This window comes from Leucoraja erinacea, chromosome 3 (genome assembly GCF_028641065.1).
Source record: "Leucoraja erinacea ecotype New England chromosome 3, Leri_hhj_1, whole genome shotgun sequence".
Classification (NCBI taxonomy): domain Eukaryota; kingdom Metazoa; phylum Chordata; class Chondrichthyes; order Rajiformes; family Rajidae; genus Leucoraja; species Leucoraja erinaceus.
In genome coordinates, this window is record NC_073379.1 from 40,654,771 (window position 1) to 40,670,992 (window position 16,222).

The following is a 16,222-nucleotide window of genomic DNA, read 5'->3' on the forward strand; positions in this document are numbered from 1 at the left end:
CGTACCATCCTCCCTACGTCCTCAACATGCAGGAGGAAACTGGAGCACTCGGAGGAAACCCATGTGGTCACAGGGGGAATATGGCAAACTCCACACAGATAGCACCCGAGGTTAGGATTGAACCTGGGTCTCTGGTGGATCGAGGCAGCTGGGCACTGGTGCTGTGAGGCAGTGGTCAAGCAGCTTCACCATTGTACTGTCCTAATGTAGTGGCCTGGAATCATCTGCTCACTTGGCTTGTTTAGACTGCCAGCCTTCCTTGAGGACAGGACAAGTTTTTTTCAACAGTCTGCTTACCACCAGGTTATTATACTAAATGTATTTCATTGCCAGAATTTAACACTCCCTTCCCAAATACCCCTGGTGCAAATCGAACCTGCATCTCCGCATGTAGTCCAGGCCTCTGCAGATCTAGTAGCTTGCGCCCTGAACCCTGACTGGACAACGATGGCAAATTTCCTTCCCCTGAGGGTAGTTGCGTTTTATCAGCAGTCGGGGTCACCTTTTCTTCTAGGTTGCGTTCATTCTAAAGTTACCGTGCTGGAATTTGGTCTCTAGCCTGCTATTAAAGCTGAAACTATTGCTGTGGCAGGAAAGACCGCCTGCTGAGATAAGATTAATAATGACTGTAATTAAAATGATTTTACAGACGTTGTAATTAGTATTTCAATGCTTTAATATACCTAAAACGAGATGTCATTTGTGTCCATGTTTTGCCTTGCCTGATTAATGACTGGAATCTGCTTCAGTGCAACTAGGGGATGACGTTGATATTATTTTCCAGAAAGGAACTCGTTCAGCTTGGAGCCTTGGATCCACTTAAAGACTTGCACCTTGGGAAATTGGCCTTAACAAAGTTCCCTAAAAGCCCAGAGACTTGGATTCACAGGTGCGCCAATGAATACTTTGTACAAGGTTTTTGAAAAGCTCTGCTCGGACAGACTCTGTCACCAAATCTTTTCTTGGTATTTAGGTCAAATTTCCTAGACAGTTTTAATGAATATTGATGGAACTTTTCTTGTGATGGGATGGTTGAATAACAGTTAGAGACCATGATTTTCCAAAGGAAAAGTTGATAGGATTGTTTTCTCATAAACAAAGTACTACCCTAGCTTCCTCCTTATTCAGAATGAACAATCTTCTAAAACTATCTTTCACCTCTCTGGCTATCTGCTACTTGGCTGTATGTGTCATTAAAGCTATCCCCTTCCTGAAGTTGTTCTGAAAATGAACAACACCCTGACGTATTTGTGTCATGTTAACATTTCCCTGCTAAGGTTTCCTTTCCCCAATGCCCTTGGCGAGTGGACATTAGAAATATAGACAAGACAGCATTACTGCTCCAATGTATTCAAGTCAGTTTACCCTAGTGTTGCAGATGCCATAGTTTAGTGATACAGCATGGACGCAGGCCCTTTGGCCACACCAAGTCCATGCCGACCAATTCAATTTGGGTCAAATTCCCTAGACAGTTTTAATGAATACTGATGGAGCTTTTCTTGTGATGGGATGGTTGAATAACAGTTAGAGACCTTGATTTTCCATTTACACTAGTTTCTGTCATCCTACTTTTGCATCCCTGCTTTACACACTAGGCAATTTACAGAAGCCAACAAACACACATGTTTTTGGGATGTGAGAGGAAACCAGAGCACCCGAAGGAAGCCCACATGGCCATATGTTGAACGTGCATACTCCACACAGACAGTACCCGAGATCAGGTTCGAACCCGGATCACTGGCGTTGTGAGGAAGTGCCTCCACCATCTGCGCCATTGTGCCATCCATGGTACAGAAGGGTTTACTGTAACCATGTAGAAAGACCATTTCAACCCGAGGCAACTCATTCTCATACAGCACCAGAGATTTGTGTCCAGATTCACCATGGACTTGGGCCATTACCCACAATCACCTGCCCACTAGCTCCATCATGACCTAAAGTGACTTCCTCCCCCACATATTACAAATTCCCATTGGTTATTTGGCTTCAAGCTGACGCAATGAAAGCCACTGGCTGCAGGGGTTTCCCACTTGAAAGCAGCAAGCTCCATGACTTCTCCACATGGGACAACCACTGCCTCAGAGTCTCTTTGGTTGCACTGTTTTATTATCGGATTTGATCTAAATCTGTGAAGACTCAAGCAAAGATTATTACAGTACATTCACTAGGGGGAAAGATTTGAAGGGGATCTGCGAGGCACATTTTCCACACAGCAGGTGGTGGGTATATGCAAGGAGCAGTTAACTGGCAGAGGTGGGTTCAAGTAAAATACATTTGAACAGGGACTTGGACAGGAGAAGGTAAGAAAAATGTGAGCCAAGTGAAGGCAAATGGAACTAGCTCAGTTTGGCACCACTTGGTTGACTCCGGGTGGTGGCGCCATAGAGTGTGGCCGCCTCGCCTGCAGCTATTCGTTCTTCACCCTTTTTTTATTTTTAGTTTGTTAAAATGTTTTGTTCTGGAGGCCTTGTAGTCTTTTTATGTGGGGGATGGGGGGAACCGTTTTCTCCAGTCCCTACCTGGGCGAGTATGCGTCCTACTCCGAGCCGCATCTTCGCCCCCTCCTCGCGGCCTACCACCTGGATTGGCGCAGCCTTTCCTGCCGGAGACCAGCCAGAGCTTTGAGCTGCAGCTTCAGTGGGGGCGCAGCAGTGAGATACCATTGCGGAGCGGGCGATGCCTTACCCGGGTCGCCGTGTTGGAGCTCCGGAGTGCTGGGACTGCTGACTTCAGCATCGTGGTGCTGTGGTTTGCGGAGCATCCAGCCGCCGCCGCGCTGACTTTAAACACCGCGGAACCCTGGGATCTTTTGCCAAGGTCGCCAGTGTTGGAGCTCCGGCCAGCGCGGCCTGTGGATTTCGGGAGCCGCGGTCTCCGGTTGCAAGCGGCCGTTTTGAAACTCCAAGCCGCTGAGAGTGTTCTTCCGACGCCGGAGTTCCATCATTCCGGCGAGAGGGCCTGAAACATTGGGCTGCTGTAGCGGCGACTGCAGAGGCCTCAAATAGGCCCCGACCACGGGTGAACATGGAGTAAGTGGACTGAACTTTGCTGCCTTCCCTCACAGTGGGGAAACATTGATCCCGTTGTGGGGGGATGTTTTTTACGTTAAATTCTATAATGTTGTGTTTATTTTATTGGTGTGCTGCAATGGCAACTCAGATTTCACTACACCAATTGGTATATGTGACAATAAATGTCCTTTGTCCTTTGTCCTTTGGTTGACTTATACAAGTGGGCCGGAGAGTCTGTTTGTGTGCTGCAGAACTCTATGACTCTACAAAGGACTGTAACAGTTCAAGAAGGCAGCTAACAGTGACACTTTCATCGCTTGTATTAAAAGAACATTATTAGTTTCACCTTCAGAGCCAATTCCTGTCCAACTCACTGTGCATTGTTGCTCTGCCTCTCAATTGTATGAGAGGGTATTAGTAGCCCTAGTAAGTGTTTCCCCACTGTGGGTTTAAAAAGTAATATTGGGTGAGAAACACATCAGCTAAGATGTGTGAATAGCACTGGAAATAGATTTTAAAATGACTTTCAAAGGGGACTTTAAATCCCTTATAAAATGTCATGGACAAGAGCAAGGGACCAGGCAGGCACGTGCCGTGAGTAATTACTCAGGGTAGGCAGGCAGTCGGCTTTAAAAAAAAAAAAAAAAAAAAAAAAAAAAAAAAAATTTGCATGCGCAGATTGTTCTCTCCGTAAAAATAAAAAATAAAAATAAAAACAGTAACAATTCAATTTGCCCAAGGCTTCCTAGTCTCCTTTATTCTGAATTACTGAATGGGTGGGGGGGTGAAAGGTGATGGCAGTGGAGAGATGGTGGGAAAAATGGGAGCACTGGGAAAAGTTGAATCAGTTGACATCTTATTGAATGACAACACTTGTTCAAGGGACCAATTGGGGGGAGAGTTCCTTTCACAGCGTGTGGAGAGTCTGTGCCAGGGGTTAAAGTTGCGGGGAGAGGATGAGTGTTGAGAAGGGGGGGGTCGGGGATAATACGAGTAACTCACCACTGCCGTAGCTCTCCGGGCGTGAAGCCACCGCATTGTAGCCGGGGATAGAAGCAGCTCAGGGAGCTGCAAGCGGCCGCCGGGACCCGACAGCAAAACTGGCCGCCACTTCAGCACCTTCTGCCGGTCCGCTCACCTCTGGCAGTGCTCTCCGTCTGAACACCTCTCACCTGCCGTTTGCTCATGTCAGCCGCTTCCTGCAAATCCTTAAATTCCCACAGCCGAGTAACCTCAATCATGCGGTGTCGGAATTTAAGGACATGAGTGAGGCCAGCGAGCGGCAAGAGAGAGGTTTTTAGATGGAGAGCTGCCAGAGGTGAGCGGGGGCTGGCAGATGGCGCTGAGGTGGCGGCCGGTTCTGCTGTCCGGCTCGGCGGCCACTCTCAGCCACCCGAGCTACTTCTCCCCCCCCCCACCTCAATGCGGTGGCTCCGTGCAAGGAGCGTCGCAAGTGGGTTACTGGTATGATCCAGATCCCCTCCTTCACAACGCTCCTATCCTCCCCGCAACTTTACCCCGGGCCAGACTCCCCAAATGCTGTGAAAGGAACTCCCCCTACCCCGGGAAATACGGTATTTAAAAACATCACCAAGAAATGTACTTACCACATCATTTGGTACACGAGCCAATATGCCAATCCATATTTGAAAACCCCGCCAAGAAACTAGCGCTGCGCATGCTCAGTAGGCTGCTGCACGTGCGCAGTGCTGCATAGGCAGGATTTCAGCTCCGCTTGAAATTGACCGCTTGAGGCAGCGCTGACGGCACGTGGGCTGCACAGACCTTCAAGGGTTACAAGCGCTGCGGATGAAATGCACGGAAAATTATGCCTACCTAAGAGATTGATCTCTTAGATAGGCATAATACTCCCATGCCTTTACTATTTATATTTAGTAATTACTATGTAAAAATTTTAGTCAGGGTAGGCAGTGCCTACCCTTGCGGCACGTGCCTTCCATTAGGGCAGTATTGAACAACTTATGTTTAATGCTCTGGCTATTAGCTAAGGCAGACAAAGAACCTTTGGTCCACAATTGTCTGTTCTGTCCAGAAACACTGATCCTCTGGGAATTGGAGTAAAGGAATCAAACGTGTTTTCCCCTTCCTCCACCATCCTCCTGCCTCTGGCCAAAAGCTGACGGGAGAAATCTATTTCATTCCTCTGATCAAGATGATCAATAAACATCCAGGCATTACTCCGTCCCTGATAGCTAAACATTATTTTATGAAGCTGTTTTGAGTGAAGGAGACCAGAGATAAAACCCTTCTCCAGGAAACCTTTCAACTGCTATCCTTGAGGGAACCCAATGATGGATTTTTTTTCCCAATGAATTGACTGAATGATGAAAGGGTAGCTCGCAACTTTTTTTTTCTCTCTCCAACTGTGAATGGTTGCAGTGAGAGGAGATAGTTAGTGTCCTGCAGTTTGTGAAGTTGTCCTAGCCATTAGTACCCTGACCCACTGTTGAACTGCTTGTCACATGGGAAGTATAAAGGCCAGATTGCTTTTTAATAATCTACATTCTATGAAGAAAATGACCCTTTTATTTTGAAATAGTCTGCTATGGAATTATTTTGCTGTTTTAAACCCTTGAGAAATACTGATGGTTTTGCATCCGGTTCACCGAGTGTAGTTTGCTTCACTTGCCGTCTGCTTGCTGGGGCCTTGGTTACTCATGAACTTGCTGCATTCACTGAAATGTTGCTATAACATCTTTAAATAAAAAAAACATTCATTAACACCATCGCTGGTGTTGGAGTACAATACTGTCATTTGGAGCATTCCAAAATTTGGGATTTTTCAACGCATTCCAAAAAAACCCATCCACATTGTGGTGTTCCATAACACGTCATTGACACAAATTTGAAACTTTTGTTTCTTTTGTATTTTGTGTTTATGAACGACGGATGGCGCAATGGGCTAAGTGTTCGGCTGGCGACCGGAAGGTAGCCGGTTTGAATCCCGCTTGGAGTGCATACTGTCGTTGTGTCCTTGGGGCAAGACACTTCACCCACCTTTGCCTGTGTGTAAATGTAATGTAATTATGTGAAGCACTTTGGGGTCAATGCAAGTTGACTAAAAATGTGCTATATAAATAAGATTATTATTATTATTATTTTCTCTCAAATTCTGCATAGAGTGAATTCTGTTTTTTTACTTTTTTTTTGGTAGTGATTTGTGAATTCACAATGTACAGATTTCCACGACCTGACCAACCATTACGCAGGGTTACTACTGTATAAATAAAACCATCTAAAATCTGCTAGTCTGGCATCAAAGAGCCGAGCTGTGCAATTAACTGTTTTACTGTAAAATGTCGCCTGGGAAGAGAGCTGGTGCCAATGTAAGGTCATTTATTGTTCAGAAGGCTGGTGTGAGTGGGATCGGTCTACATCCTCAACAGAGAAACAAATTGACTCAAGAGGTAGAAGGAGTGAGAGTTAAGGGCCTGTCCCACGATGTGGATTCTCCCAAGCGCTCTCCCGAATTTAAAAAAAAATCAAACTCGTGATGCCTCATTACGAGAATTTATTTACTCTTGGAAATTTTTCACACTGTTGAAAAAACTTCATGAGTTTCCATGTTTCCCGAGTACCTGCCATTAGCGTTACGAGACATCCACAAGCTCCAACGTATCTGCTACGTACATTCTACGTACTTACCACGAGTTTGATTTTTTTTAAACTCGGGAGAGCTCTTGGGTAAACTCGCATCGTGGGACAATATTCCTGTATCTGGTCTGAATATTATAGCAGAGAATGTGAGTAGCCACTTTGGTGAAGGATGTGACTTTTATGATGTTGATGAATTGGCACTCTGGCTATCTGATCCCAAATTTTAGTTGTGTGCCCTTTTATTTCCCAAAAGGCGGTGGGTGTTTCAGAAAATCATCCAGGAAATTTGTCGTCCAAATTCGAGGAATAATTCAGGAATCGTATCAACGGAACAAATGCATCGAATAATCCAGGATGAGATGGCCGTGTGCTCGGCGGCTGCTGGGAGGTACCCAAGCAATTATAACGCCTGGTCCCATCGGATCTGGATCCTGCAGCACGTGGCAAAGTGCAATCTCAAGGTAGGACCATTCAATTAAATGATACTTTATTTCTACATGTGCCTAGGTACAGTGACATTCTTTATATTTGCATACAACCTGGTAAAATCATACAGCAGACTTCACCTAGGCGATACACAGAATTGCCATACAATACAATGCCGTTTATTGTCATTTGAACCTCAAATGAAGTTCAAACAAAATTTGTTTTCTGCAGTCATACAACATGAAAAAAACCCAAGACACACAATTAACACTATTTACACAAACATCCATCACAGTGAATCTCTTTCTCACTGTGATAGAAGGCAAAGTCATTGTCTCTCCCCTGTTTTCCATTCTTCTCCCGATGTTATAGTCCCCGGCAGCCAATGGCAAGTTCCACGGCCGTTAAGAATGTGCTGGGCGATGTAAAGCCCTGCTCCGGATCTTTATGTTGGAGCCCACGGCGGGCGATGGCAAGTCCCCCTGACGTTAAAGCCGCGCCGGGCGATGTAAGGCCCCGCTCCGGGTCGTTTTCAACCCCGCAATTCGGGTGGGAGAAGTTGCCGTTGTGGAAGCTCCGAAAAATGGTCTCCTACCAGGGACCCACGAGCTCCCGATGTCACCGTCCACAGGGCTCCGCGACTGGAGCCCCCAGGTCGTTCCGGTTGGAGGCTGCTCCACGGTGCTAGGCCCCAACGACAACGGAGACCCAACAGGGAAAAGGTCGGGTCCCCCGTACAGGAAAGAGATTTAGAAGTTTCCCCCGCCCCCCACACAGCTAAAACAATATATAAAACAATACTACAACCAAACTATGCACTCAACAGGACAATTTTTATTTTTTAAAGGCAGACGGATTGCCGAGGCCGCTGCCGCGAGGCGCCGCCATCTTGCACTAACCTTGTTTCTGGTTTCTTCGAACAATCTTATCTCCTCACAGCGCCGAACCAGGTCCGTCGTTGCACCTGGTCTCGGGTGGCCCGCCGGGTCCCTCTTCCTTCTCCTCCCCCACCACCACCGGCCCAGTCCTTCTTTATCCTCAGTGGCCTGGCCCACTGGTTTGCTCTTGCATTAAACTTTGTTCCCAGCTTGTAACAAACGCCAGCCATTCAGCCCAACTAGACTGTGCCAACTTTTGCACCCTTCTCAAGCACGTTCATCAGCTACTATTGGTGGTCCCTTGCTTTGGTCTATGCCTTGCAGAACATTTTCTTTTCTTTGCACCTGTTACTATCTACTATCCAGGTGTGACAAAGGTTCACCTGTATCTCCTCCAACCTCATCTACTGCATCCGCTGCTCCAGATGTCAGCTGATTTACATCGGGGAGACTAAGCGGAGGTTGGGCGATCGTTTCGCCGAACACCTCCGCTCAGTCCGCAATAACCTACCCGAACTCCCGGTGGCTCAGCACTTCAACTCCCCCTCCCATTCCCAATCTGACCTCTCTGTCCTGGGTCTCCTCCATTGCCAGAGTGAGCAACACCGGAAATTGGAGGAACAGCACCTCATATTCCGCCTGGGTTGCTTGCGTCCGGATGGCATGAACATTGAATTCTCCCAAATTTGCTAGCCCTTGCTGTCTCCTCCCCTTCCTTAACCCTCGAGCTGTCTCCTCCCATCCCCCCGCCCTCGGGCTCCTCCTCCTCCCTTTTTCCTTCCTTCTCCCCCCCCACACCCCATCAGTCTGAAGAAGGGTTTTGGCCCGAAACGTTGCCTATTTCCTTCGCTTCATAGATGCTGCTGCACCCGTTGAGTTTCTCCAGCAATTTTGTGTACCTTCGATCTTCCAGCATCTGCAGTTCCTTCTTGAACACTATCTACTATTTGCCTCATTGGTGACTCTCGGACTATCCTTGACCGGACTTTGCTGGCTTTACCTTGCACTGAACGTTATTACTTTACTAGACCAAGTGCAGACCTGTTGGGTCTGTTCCCCCAACGCAAAATTCCGCCACTCACCTATTTCCCCCAACGCAAGCCGTTCCCCCAACTCAAATATTGGACCACTCATGCAGAGCCCCCAACTGTGCAGGCATAGCTCAATTCACCTCATCCCCAAGCTCTCCCTCCTCCTCCTCTTCACCCTCCCTCTTCAATCCCTAGAGAGGGAGGGTGGGTGGAAAGGTAGGGGGTGGGGGGGGGGGGGGGGGTTTGGGTAGGGGGATTGGAGAGGGAGGGGTGGGTAGAGAGGGAGGGGGGTAGATAGGGAGGGGGCACATCCCTCCCCCACCCCTCCCCATTTCCATCCAAAACCACCCCGGCCCCAGGGCCTGGAACTTGGCCTGCTTCTCGTACTGGGTCCGGCCCTGGGTGTAGACTCCGGCCGCCACCTGGGCTCCAATGCAGGCCCCGACTTCATCTCCGGACAAGTCCCTGACCCTGGACCCAGGCTTGTCCTTAGTTCCAGCGGCGGCTTCTTTCTCGGACCTGGTCATGGCCCGATCCCAAGCCCCGGGCTCGGCCCACACTCCAGCTCCAGCACCACCCTCCCGCTCCAGCACCACCCTCCTCACCGGGTGCCCGCAGCCGCCACCACTCCTCGTTCATCGCGAGCACTGGAGTGTCCCATTCTGTCTTGCGAGTGCATTGCGACGTCACTCTTTTTTTTCTTCTGGAAATGGGTGAGTTTTCGGGGTGTTTTTAAAACTTTAAACGGTTAAAAACTTCGAAAATATATGCGACGGGAAGATGTTTATCGCCTCAATGGGAGAAATGCGAGTAGGATGTGTGAAAATGGAAAGGCTGTGGCCTAGCGTTTGGAAGAAAATAGGAATTAACCAGATATTGGCACACGCACGTGCACGCACACTCAAACACACGCACACACTCACACACAACAAAGAGTATTACTATTATAGAGATAATATATCTTTACACTGTAAATTGTTCAATTATAATCATGTATTGTCTTTCTGCTGACTAGCCAGCACGCAACAAAAGCTTTTTGCTGAACCTCGGTACATGTGACAATAAACTAAAACTAACTAGGTGACCCCTAGATCTTGGCTGGATAAAAGTGCACAACACACCGTTCAGTTTGTTTCTGGTAGTTCAATGCTTGTTCTGCATTTTTTCCAGATTCTTCTCGACGAGTTGTCCAGCACTAAGTACTGGGTGTCCACCCACGTGTCTGACCACAGTGGCTTTCATTACCGTCAGTTCCTGCTGAAGTCCGTGGCAGGCAATACCAAGGGCACAGTCATTACACACGCTGGAGGACTAGCGAAGACATCTGCGCACAATAACTTCCACGCTGATCTTGCTGCGCATGGGAAGGGGGAAGGTGCTTCCATGGAAGAGTACACAGCTGATGTGCCGCTCATGATCGAAGAGGAAATGGAACTTTGCTCCGATCTCATCGAGTCTTACCCTGGACACGAGGCACTGTGGTGTCACAGGTAAACTGGCTGAAATAAATTAATCAGAAACATTTCCTCTTTGCAGGTTGTGGGAATGTTGCTGGACGTTCTTGGCTGGACAATGGAAGTGTAAAAAAGCAGGTGGTCAGCACCTTAATTCCAGCTGTTTCAGCAAGGATGTAATTTTCTGATGGTTTAGTTAGGTTGCTCCCACGGCTGGAATGTGGGCCAAAAGCCAATCCAAAGAGGTGATGGAACAGTCCAGCACAAGACCAGATCCTACAGTGCATGATGTCTATGTCAACTTACTGTAACAATCCCTTCTGCCTTGACAATCTACACATCCTCCATTCACATGTAAATGTCACTAATTGCTGCCACTGCCATCCTTGGACTTTAGACTAAAATCTTTAAACTTTTCCCTTCGCTTTAAAGCTATGCCCTCTAGTGTTTGATATTTCCTCCGTCTACCCTATCTATGCCTCTCATAATTTTATAAACGTTTATTGTCTCCTGTAAGCCTCATGCTCCAAAGAAAACAATCTAGGCTCAATGGGCAAATGGCTTCCTTTGTCATTAAGAAATATATGTACTCAACATCCCTGTTTGTTGGGATTGGCTGTGTGCAAATTGGTTGTTGCATTTCCTGTAATGTAACAGTCACTATGCTTCAAAATTGCATCATTAGTTGAGTGACATGCTGAGGCTTAAAAAAAACAGTTTTTATGCAAATCTTACTCGCTTGATATTAGTGCTTGTTTCACAAACCTGGCCAGAGATGTAAAAAAAACAAAATGGGAATGAGCAGACAATGTCCCTTCTTTGGACTTTCTTTTCCAGCTCTTCCACCCCCCCAACTCTACTTAATCTAAAGAAGGGTCCCTGGTGGAGTGACATAGAGGGGGAGAAAGCTGCTGAAGAGAGCTGGGAGTGGGGCAAAGCCTGGCACATGATAGGTGGTACGGGTGAGGAGGGAGGCTTTATTGGCAGATGGATGGAGATAGTTACAAAAGTGAGAGGTGAAAAGAAGACAAAAGGGTGTCAGATAATGAAAATAGAGGAATTAAATATAAATCGGGAGAGAGTGATATGGGCGGAAGGGAATGGGAGAAGGAATAAAAGGAAATTGGACTCTAGGATGGGAGATGAGCAGATGGAGCAGGAGAGATAACTGACATGCAAGATAAATGGCTACATTGGGGTCGAGACTCTTCAGTCTGAAGAAGGTTCTCGACCCGAAACGTCACCCATTCCTTCTCTCCAAAGTTGGTTACCAGTGATGCAACACATCATTGAAGCATGCCCTCAACACAGACGCAAAGGAGGACTTGTCACCCTTCATACAGCAAATCAAGAGGCAACTGCTTGGCCAAAGGACTTTGCATTCGCTAAATAAACAAATCTCTCCAAAGATGCTGCCTGTCCCGCTGAGTTACTCCAGCATTTTGTACCTACCTTCGATTTAAACCAGTATCTGCAGTTTTTTTCCTACACAAGGAACTGCAGATGCTGGTTTACCCTGAAGATAGACACAAAATACTAGTGTAACTAGGCAGGTCAGGCAGCATCTCTGGAGAAAAAGATGCCAACCCCCCTCCCCGCTACTGGCCATCAGTCTGAAAAACGATCCCAATCCAAAATGTGTCTGTACATTCCCTCCACAAATGCTTGCTGACCTGCTGAAGATTCCAGCATCTGTCATCTCTTGTGTTGGCCAGATATGTAGTATTGTGTAATGTCACTAGATGGCGATAGAGTACCACTGGTAACCAACTCGGTCTGAAGAAGGGTCTCGACCCGAAACGCCACCCATTCCCTCTCTCCTGAGATGCTGCTCTCCAGCATTTTCTGTCACCCACAGTATGAGTTGACCACTGGTAACCAATACACTCCCCATTGTAACCATACCCTTTCTATAATGTGGAGAAGGGTCTCGACCCGAAAATTTGACACGCCCATTTTTCACCATTCGCGTGCTCCATCCTGAGATGCAGTGCCATCTCAAACAGGATGACATTTTATGTCAAGTCCACAGTATGAAGGTTGATTTCTCTAATTTCAAGTAACCCCTGCATTTTCACCTCGGGCATGTGCTGGTGCTGGTGAATCGGCAATATACACTCCCCATTGTAACCATACCCTTTCTATAATGTGGAGATCAGAGCTGCACACAATACTCCAGCTGTGGTCTAACTTATGTTTCATAAAGGCCTCACTACGCCTACCCTTCTATGCCTTAGCTAATGAAGGCAAATGTTATGTATACCTTCTTAACCACCTAATGGAAAAATAGAAACATAGATGCAGGAGTAGGCCATTCGGCCCTTCGAGCCTGCACCGCCATTCAATATGATCATGGCTGATCATCCAACTCGGTATCCTGTACCTGCCTTCTCTCCATACCCCCTGATCCCTTTAGCCACATCTACTCTTGTTCCTTGGACCAGTTCTTTAATCCCAGAAAATTAAGTTTTAGGGAAACACCGCGGAAATGGGTCCTCCAGCCCACCAAGTCCATGCCGACCAGCAATCCCCGTACACTAACACTGTCCCACAAACTAGGGGCAATTTACAATTTTTACAGAAGCCAATTAAACCTGTAAGCCTTTCGAGTGTTGGCAGGTCCTTGGCAAAGGTCTTGGAGATCTGGGGAGGCTACATCAACAGCACTGCCTTCATTTACAAGTTTAGGCAATGCCTCAAAATTAAACAAATTAGTCTGACTGCAAAGTGGCAATGGATAGTAATGGGTTCTGCAGACACATCACATCTGTTCATATCCGAATGAAATGTACATTTTTCTTCCAAGCGATCCCTGCACACTAACACGATCCTACGCACCAGGGACAATTTACAATTTTACTGAGCCAATTAACTTACAAACCTATATGCCTTTGGAGTGTGGGAGGAAACCCACGTGGTCACTTCAGAGGGTAGTTAAGAGTTGCCCATGTTTCTCTGGATCTGGACTTGCATGTGTACACTAACTCCCTCGAATAAGGTAATGAAGCTATTGGATTCTTTGTTCACTATCAATATTGCTAATGCCATTCCAAATGCATTAATTATTGGATTTAATTCCACAAGTTGCCATGAGGTATGAAGTCAATATTTAGGTTTCTGGTTGTTAGTCCCATAACTACTATAGTATATAAAGTATGGTATAGTCCAATAAATACAAATCTATTATCAAGGTTTGTTTAAGAAGGAACTGCAGATGCTGGAAAATTGAAGGGACAAAAATGCTGGAGAAACTCAGCGGGTGAGGCAGCATCTATGGAGCATCTATGGCTCCATAGATGCTTCCTCACCCGCTGAGTTTCTCCAGCATTTTTGCCTACAATCTATTACCAAGGATCGCCAACATCCATGTCATGCCCTCTTCTCGCTGCTACCATCAGACAGGAGGTATAAAGGACTCGAGGCCCACATCACCAGGTTCAGGAATGGCAACTTCCCCACAACCATCAGGTTCTTGAACCAACCTGCACAACTCTCATCCACCTCAACAACTGAACACTGTGGGCCATTACCATTAACTTTTTTTTTTCTCTTTAATTGTGTTTTGCTCAGATGTCTAGTTTTTCTGCAATCTTCTGTCTCTTAAAAATTAAATGTACAATTTATTTTTTGTATGTTTGAGTCATAGATTTTCATTGTACTTGACTTGACCACTACTCATGTGTTTCCACGTGCTGCCTTATCTACCTTAATAGCGGCCCTGCTCTCTTCAGTGATCAAGTAGTCATGCACCGCTGCTCCCTGTTTATCCACACTGCTCCAAGTCTTAGCCATTATAAACCCAGCTCTGCTACCTTTTCATCTCTTGCAGGAGGTGCGTGTTTTACCTTTGGCACTGTTGGAACAGAGATCATCTGCAGGTCTCGGTCGACACCTCCAGCAGGAGTGAGGCAATGGCGAACAGCTTGCAACTGGCCGCTGCATCCGGTTACTCCCCTCGCACCATGGACGTTGTCGGGGCGGCAAACTCGTCCAAGCAGAGCTACACGCAGGAGACCAAGCGCTTGAAGCGCGGCCCCTCGCTGGACTTACACAGCCTGCTGGAGGAGCACCGTTTTGTCGACGCCATCCTCGCAGGCTGCACTAACTCGGAGCAAGCCAGGTTTGCCACTGCTTACAGGAAGTGGCTAGACACTATAGTATGCCAGTAGCAGCTGCAGAGTACTCGGCCATATTAAACTTAGTCTTAAATCCAGCTCCCCAACACAGTTTTCTGTTTTGACCGCCGGTGTTGCATGGCGCTTTTTGTAAAGGTTAATATTCAGTACTGTGAGTCCCATTTTAAAATGGGGGCTGAACTGAACCTGACCCAAAAATAAACTACATTCGTAGAGGCTTCACGTAGAGATAAGATTTGCAAACTAATATGACAAACACCAGCTGATTTTTAAAATGTTGACATTAGAGGGGCACCATTTGGCAGATGTAAAAATGTATGCTTGTACATTATCCATTTTATGTCTATAAGCAAGTTAACCAATAATCGATTTTTGTTTTGTAAATATATTTGTAACTGGATAAACTTCCAACTTTTCCTCCTTTGCTTACCCTCATGGAAATTAAACCTGGCAAGATTTCAGCCTCTCGCTACCGATAAACTAAATTACCACTGAGTAGATTTTTTGCTCACTTCTTCTAAACTGCTCTTCAGAATGAACACTGGCCACTGTTCAGGCGGCACTCGGACAGATTGAACTGGGGACCACGCAAGGTTTGATTGCAAAGCCTGAATCTTCTTTGCCTAGCAACTTGATGGGTTTGATGCTAAAGTCCCTCAAATACCTGCAAAGCCACTGTTGCTTTCCCATTGTCATGATGATTTCTGCTCTGAAGCCGACCCAGTAAGACTCAGCACAATTGCCATCTCTGAGTTAGCAGTTAAAACTGTTTTTTGATTTTTCGTATTGTTGTTTGGCACAACATGCTTCCCCTGGTGCAGGATAGATTGCAAGCTGCACTGGCGCATGCATTGCATCTCGTTGCAGTTGGTAGACAAGTCTCCAGTTTCACACTTTTATTCTCCCTTGAGAGGGCAAATTTAACCTTTGTTCACTGGGCTGCTGCACCTTACTTTATTCAATGTGCAACTTGTTCGAAAGAAAAGTTTAATTTTAAAAACAAAAAACGCATTGAATGAAGGGATGCAATTGCATTAAGCTGGGGACTTGATTCACACAAAGCCAATTGTGGCCTGTGAAATAAAGTATAGAGCCTTGCAGCAAATTAATATTTGAGCTCATTCTACAGTAGAGTGTTGAACCAGCTTAAACCATGTTTGCAAAAGGATAAATTAGAACGGAGAACAGTGCCATCTGATCCCTTTTAACCATCTCCCTGCCCATTCCCCAAATAAATCCTAGTAACGGGCTTCAAAAAATGATGCAACACAGCTGGGGATCTTTGGGGCCACTGCTCAAGTACTGTTTCGTAATTTCAGATTTGAATCTTTTTTTTCTTCCCACCCCCCAAATGCTTTCAGATTACAGCAAGCTCTCTGTCCTTGTGAAAACATAAATTCACTGCATCTCTGGTTCTTTAACCAGTTGGTAGGATTTGAATAATAATATATATATATGACCAATCCGGGACAAGCACGTCACTATCTGGGCTGTTGTACTAATTTGTTCAATTGCTTCTTACTTGAGTAAAACAACACCGTGTTCTCCTAAAGAGCACGTTAAAGGGAACTTGATTTTTTTTTTTTTTACTCCTTGGAAAAGGATTTTTTTTTAAATATTGTATTGATTGGTTTGCACCATTCTATGTAGGTACTTCAATGTTCAGAG

At 46.3% G+C, this 16,222-nt stretch overlaps 1 protein-coding gene across 1 annotated transcript in view; it reads left to right on the forward strand.

Annotated features, from left to right (window-relative positions):
• ptar1 (protein prenyltransferase alpha subunit repeat containing 1) overlaps positions 1 to 15,039 on the forward strand; it is a 30,879-nt gene extending 15,840 nt beyond the window's left edge. Inside the window, exons 4-7 of the mRNA XM_055632487.1 lie at positions 785 to 889; positions 6,883 to 7,090; positions 10,135 to 10,454; positions 14,248 to 15,039. Of these exons, the coding sequence (XP_055488462.1) occupies positions 785 to 889; positions 6,883 to 7,090; positions 10,135 to 10,454; positions 14,248 to 14,587 (973 nt within the window). The 3' untranslated portion in view covers positions 14,588 to 15,039. The remainder of the gene's footprint in view (positions 1 to 784; positions 890 to 6,882; positions 7,091 to 10,134; positions 10,455 to 14,247) is intronic.
• The last annotated feature ends 1,183 nt before the right edge of the window (positions 15,040 to 16,222 follow it).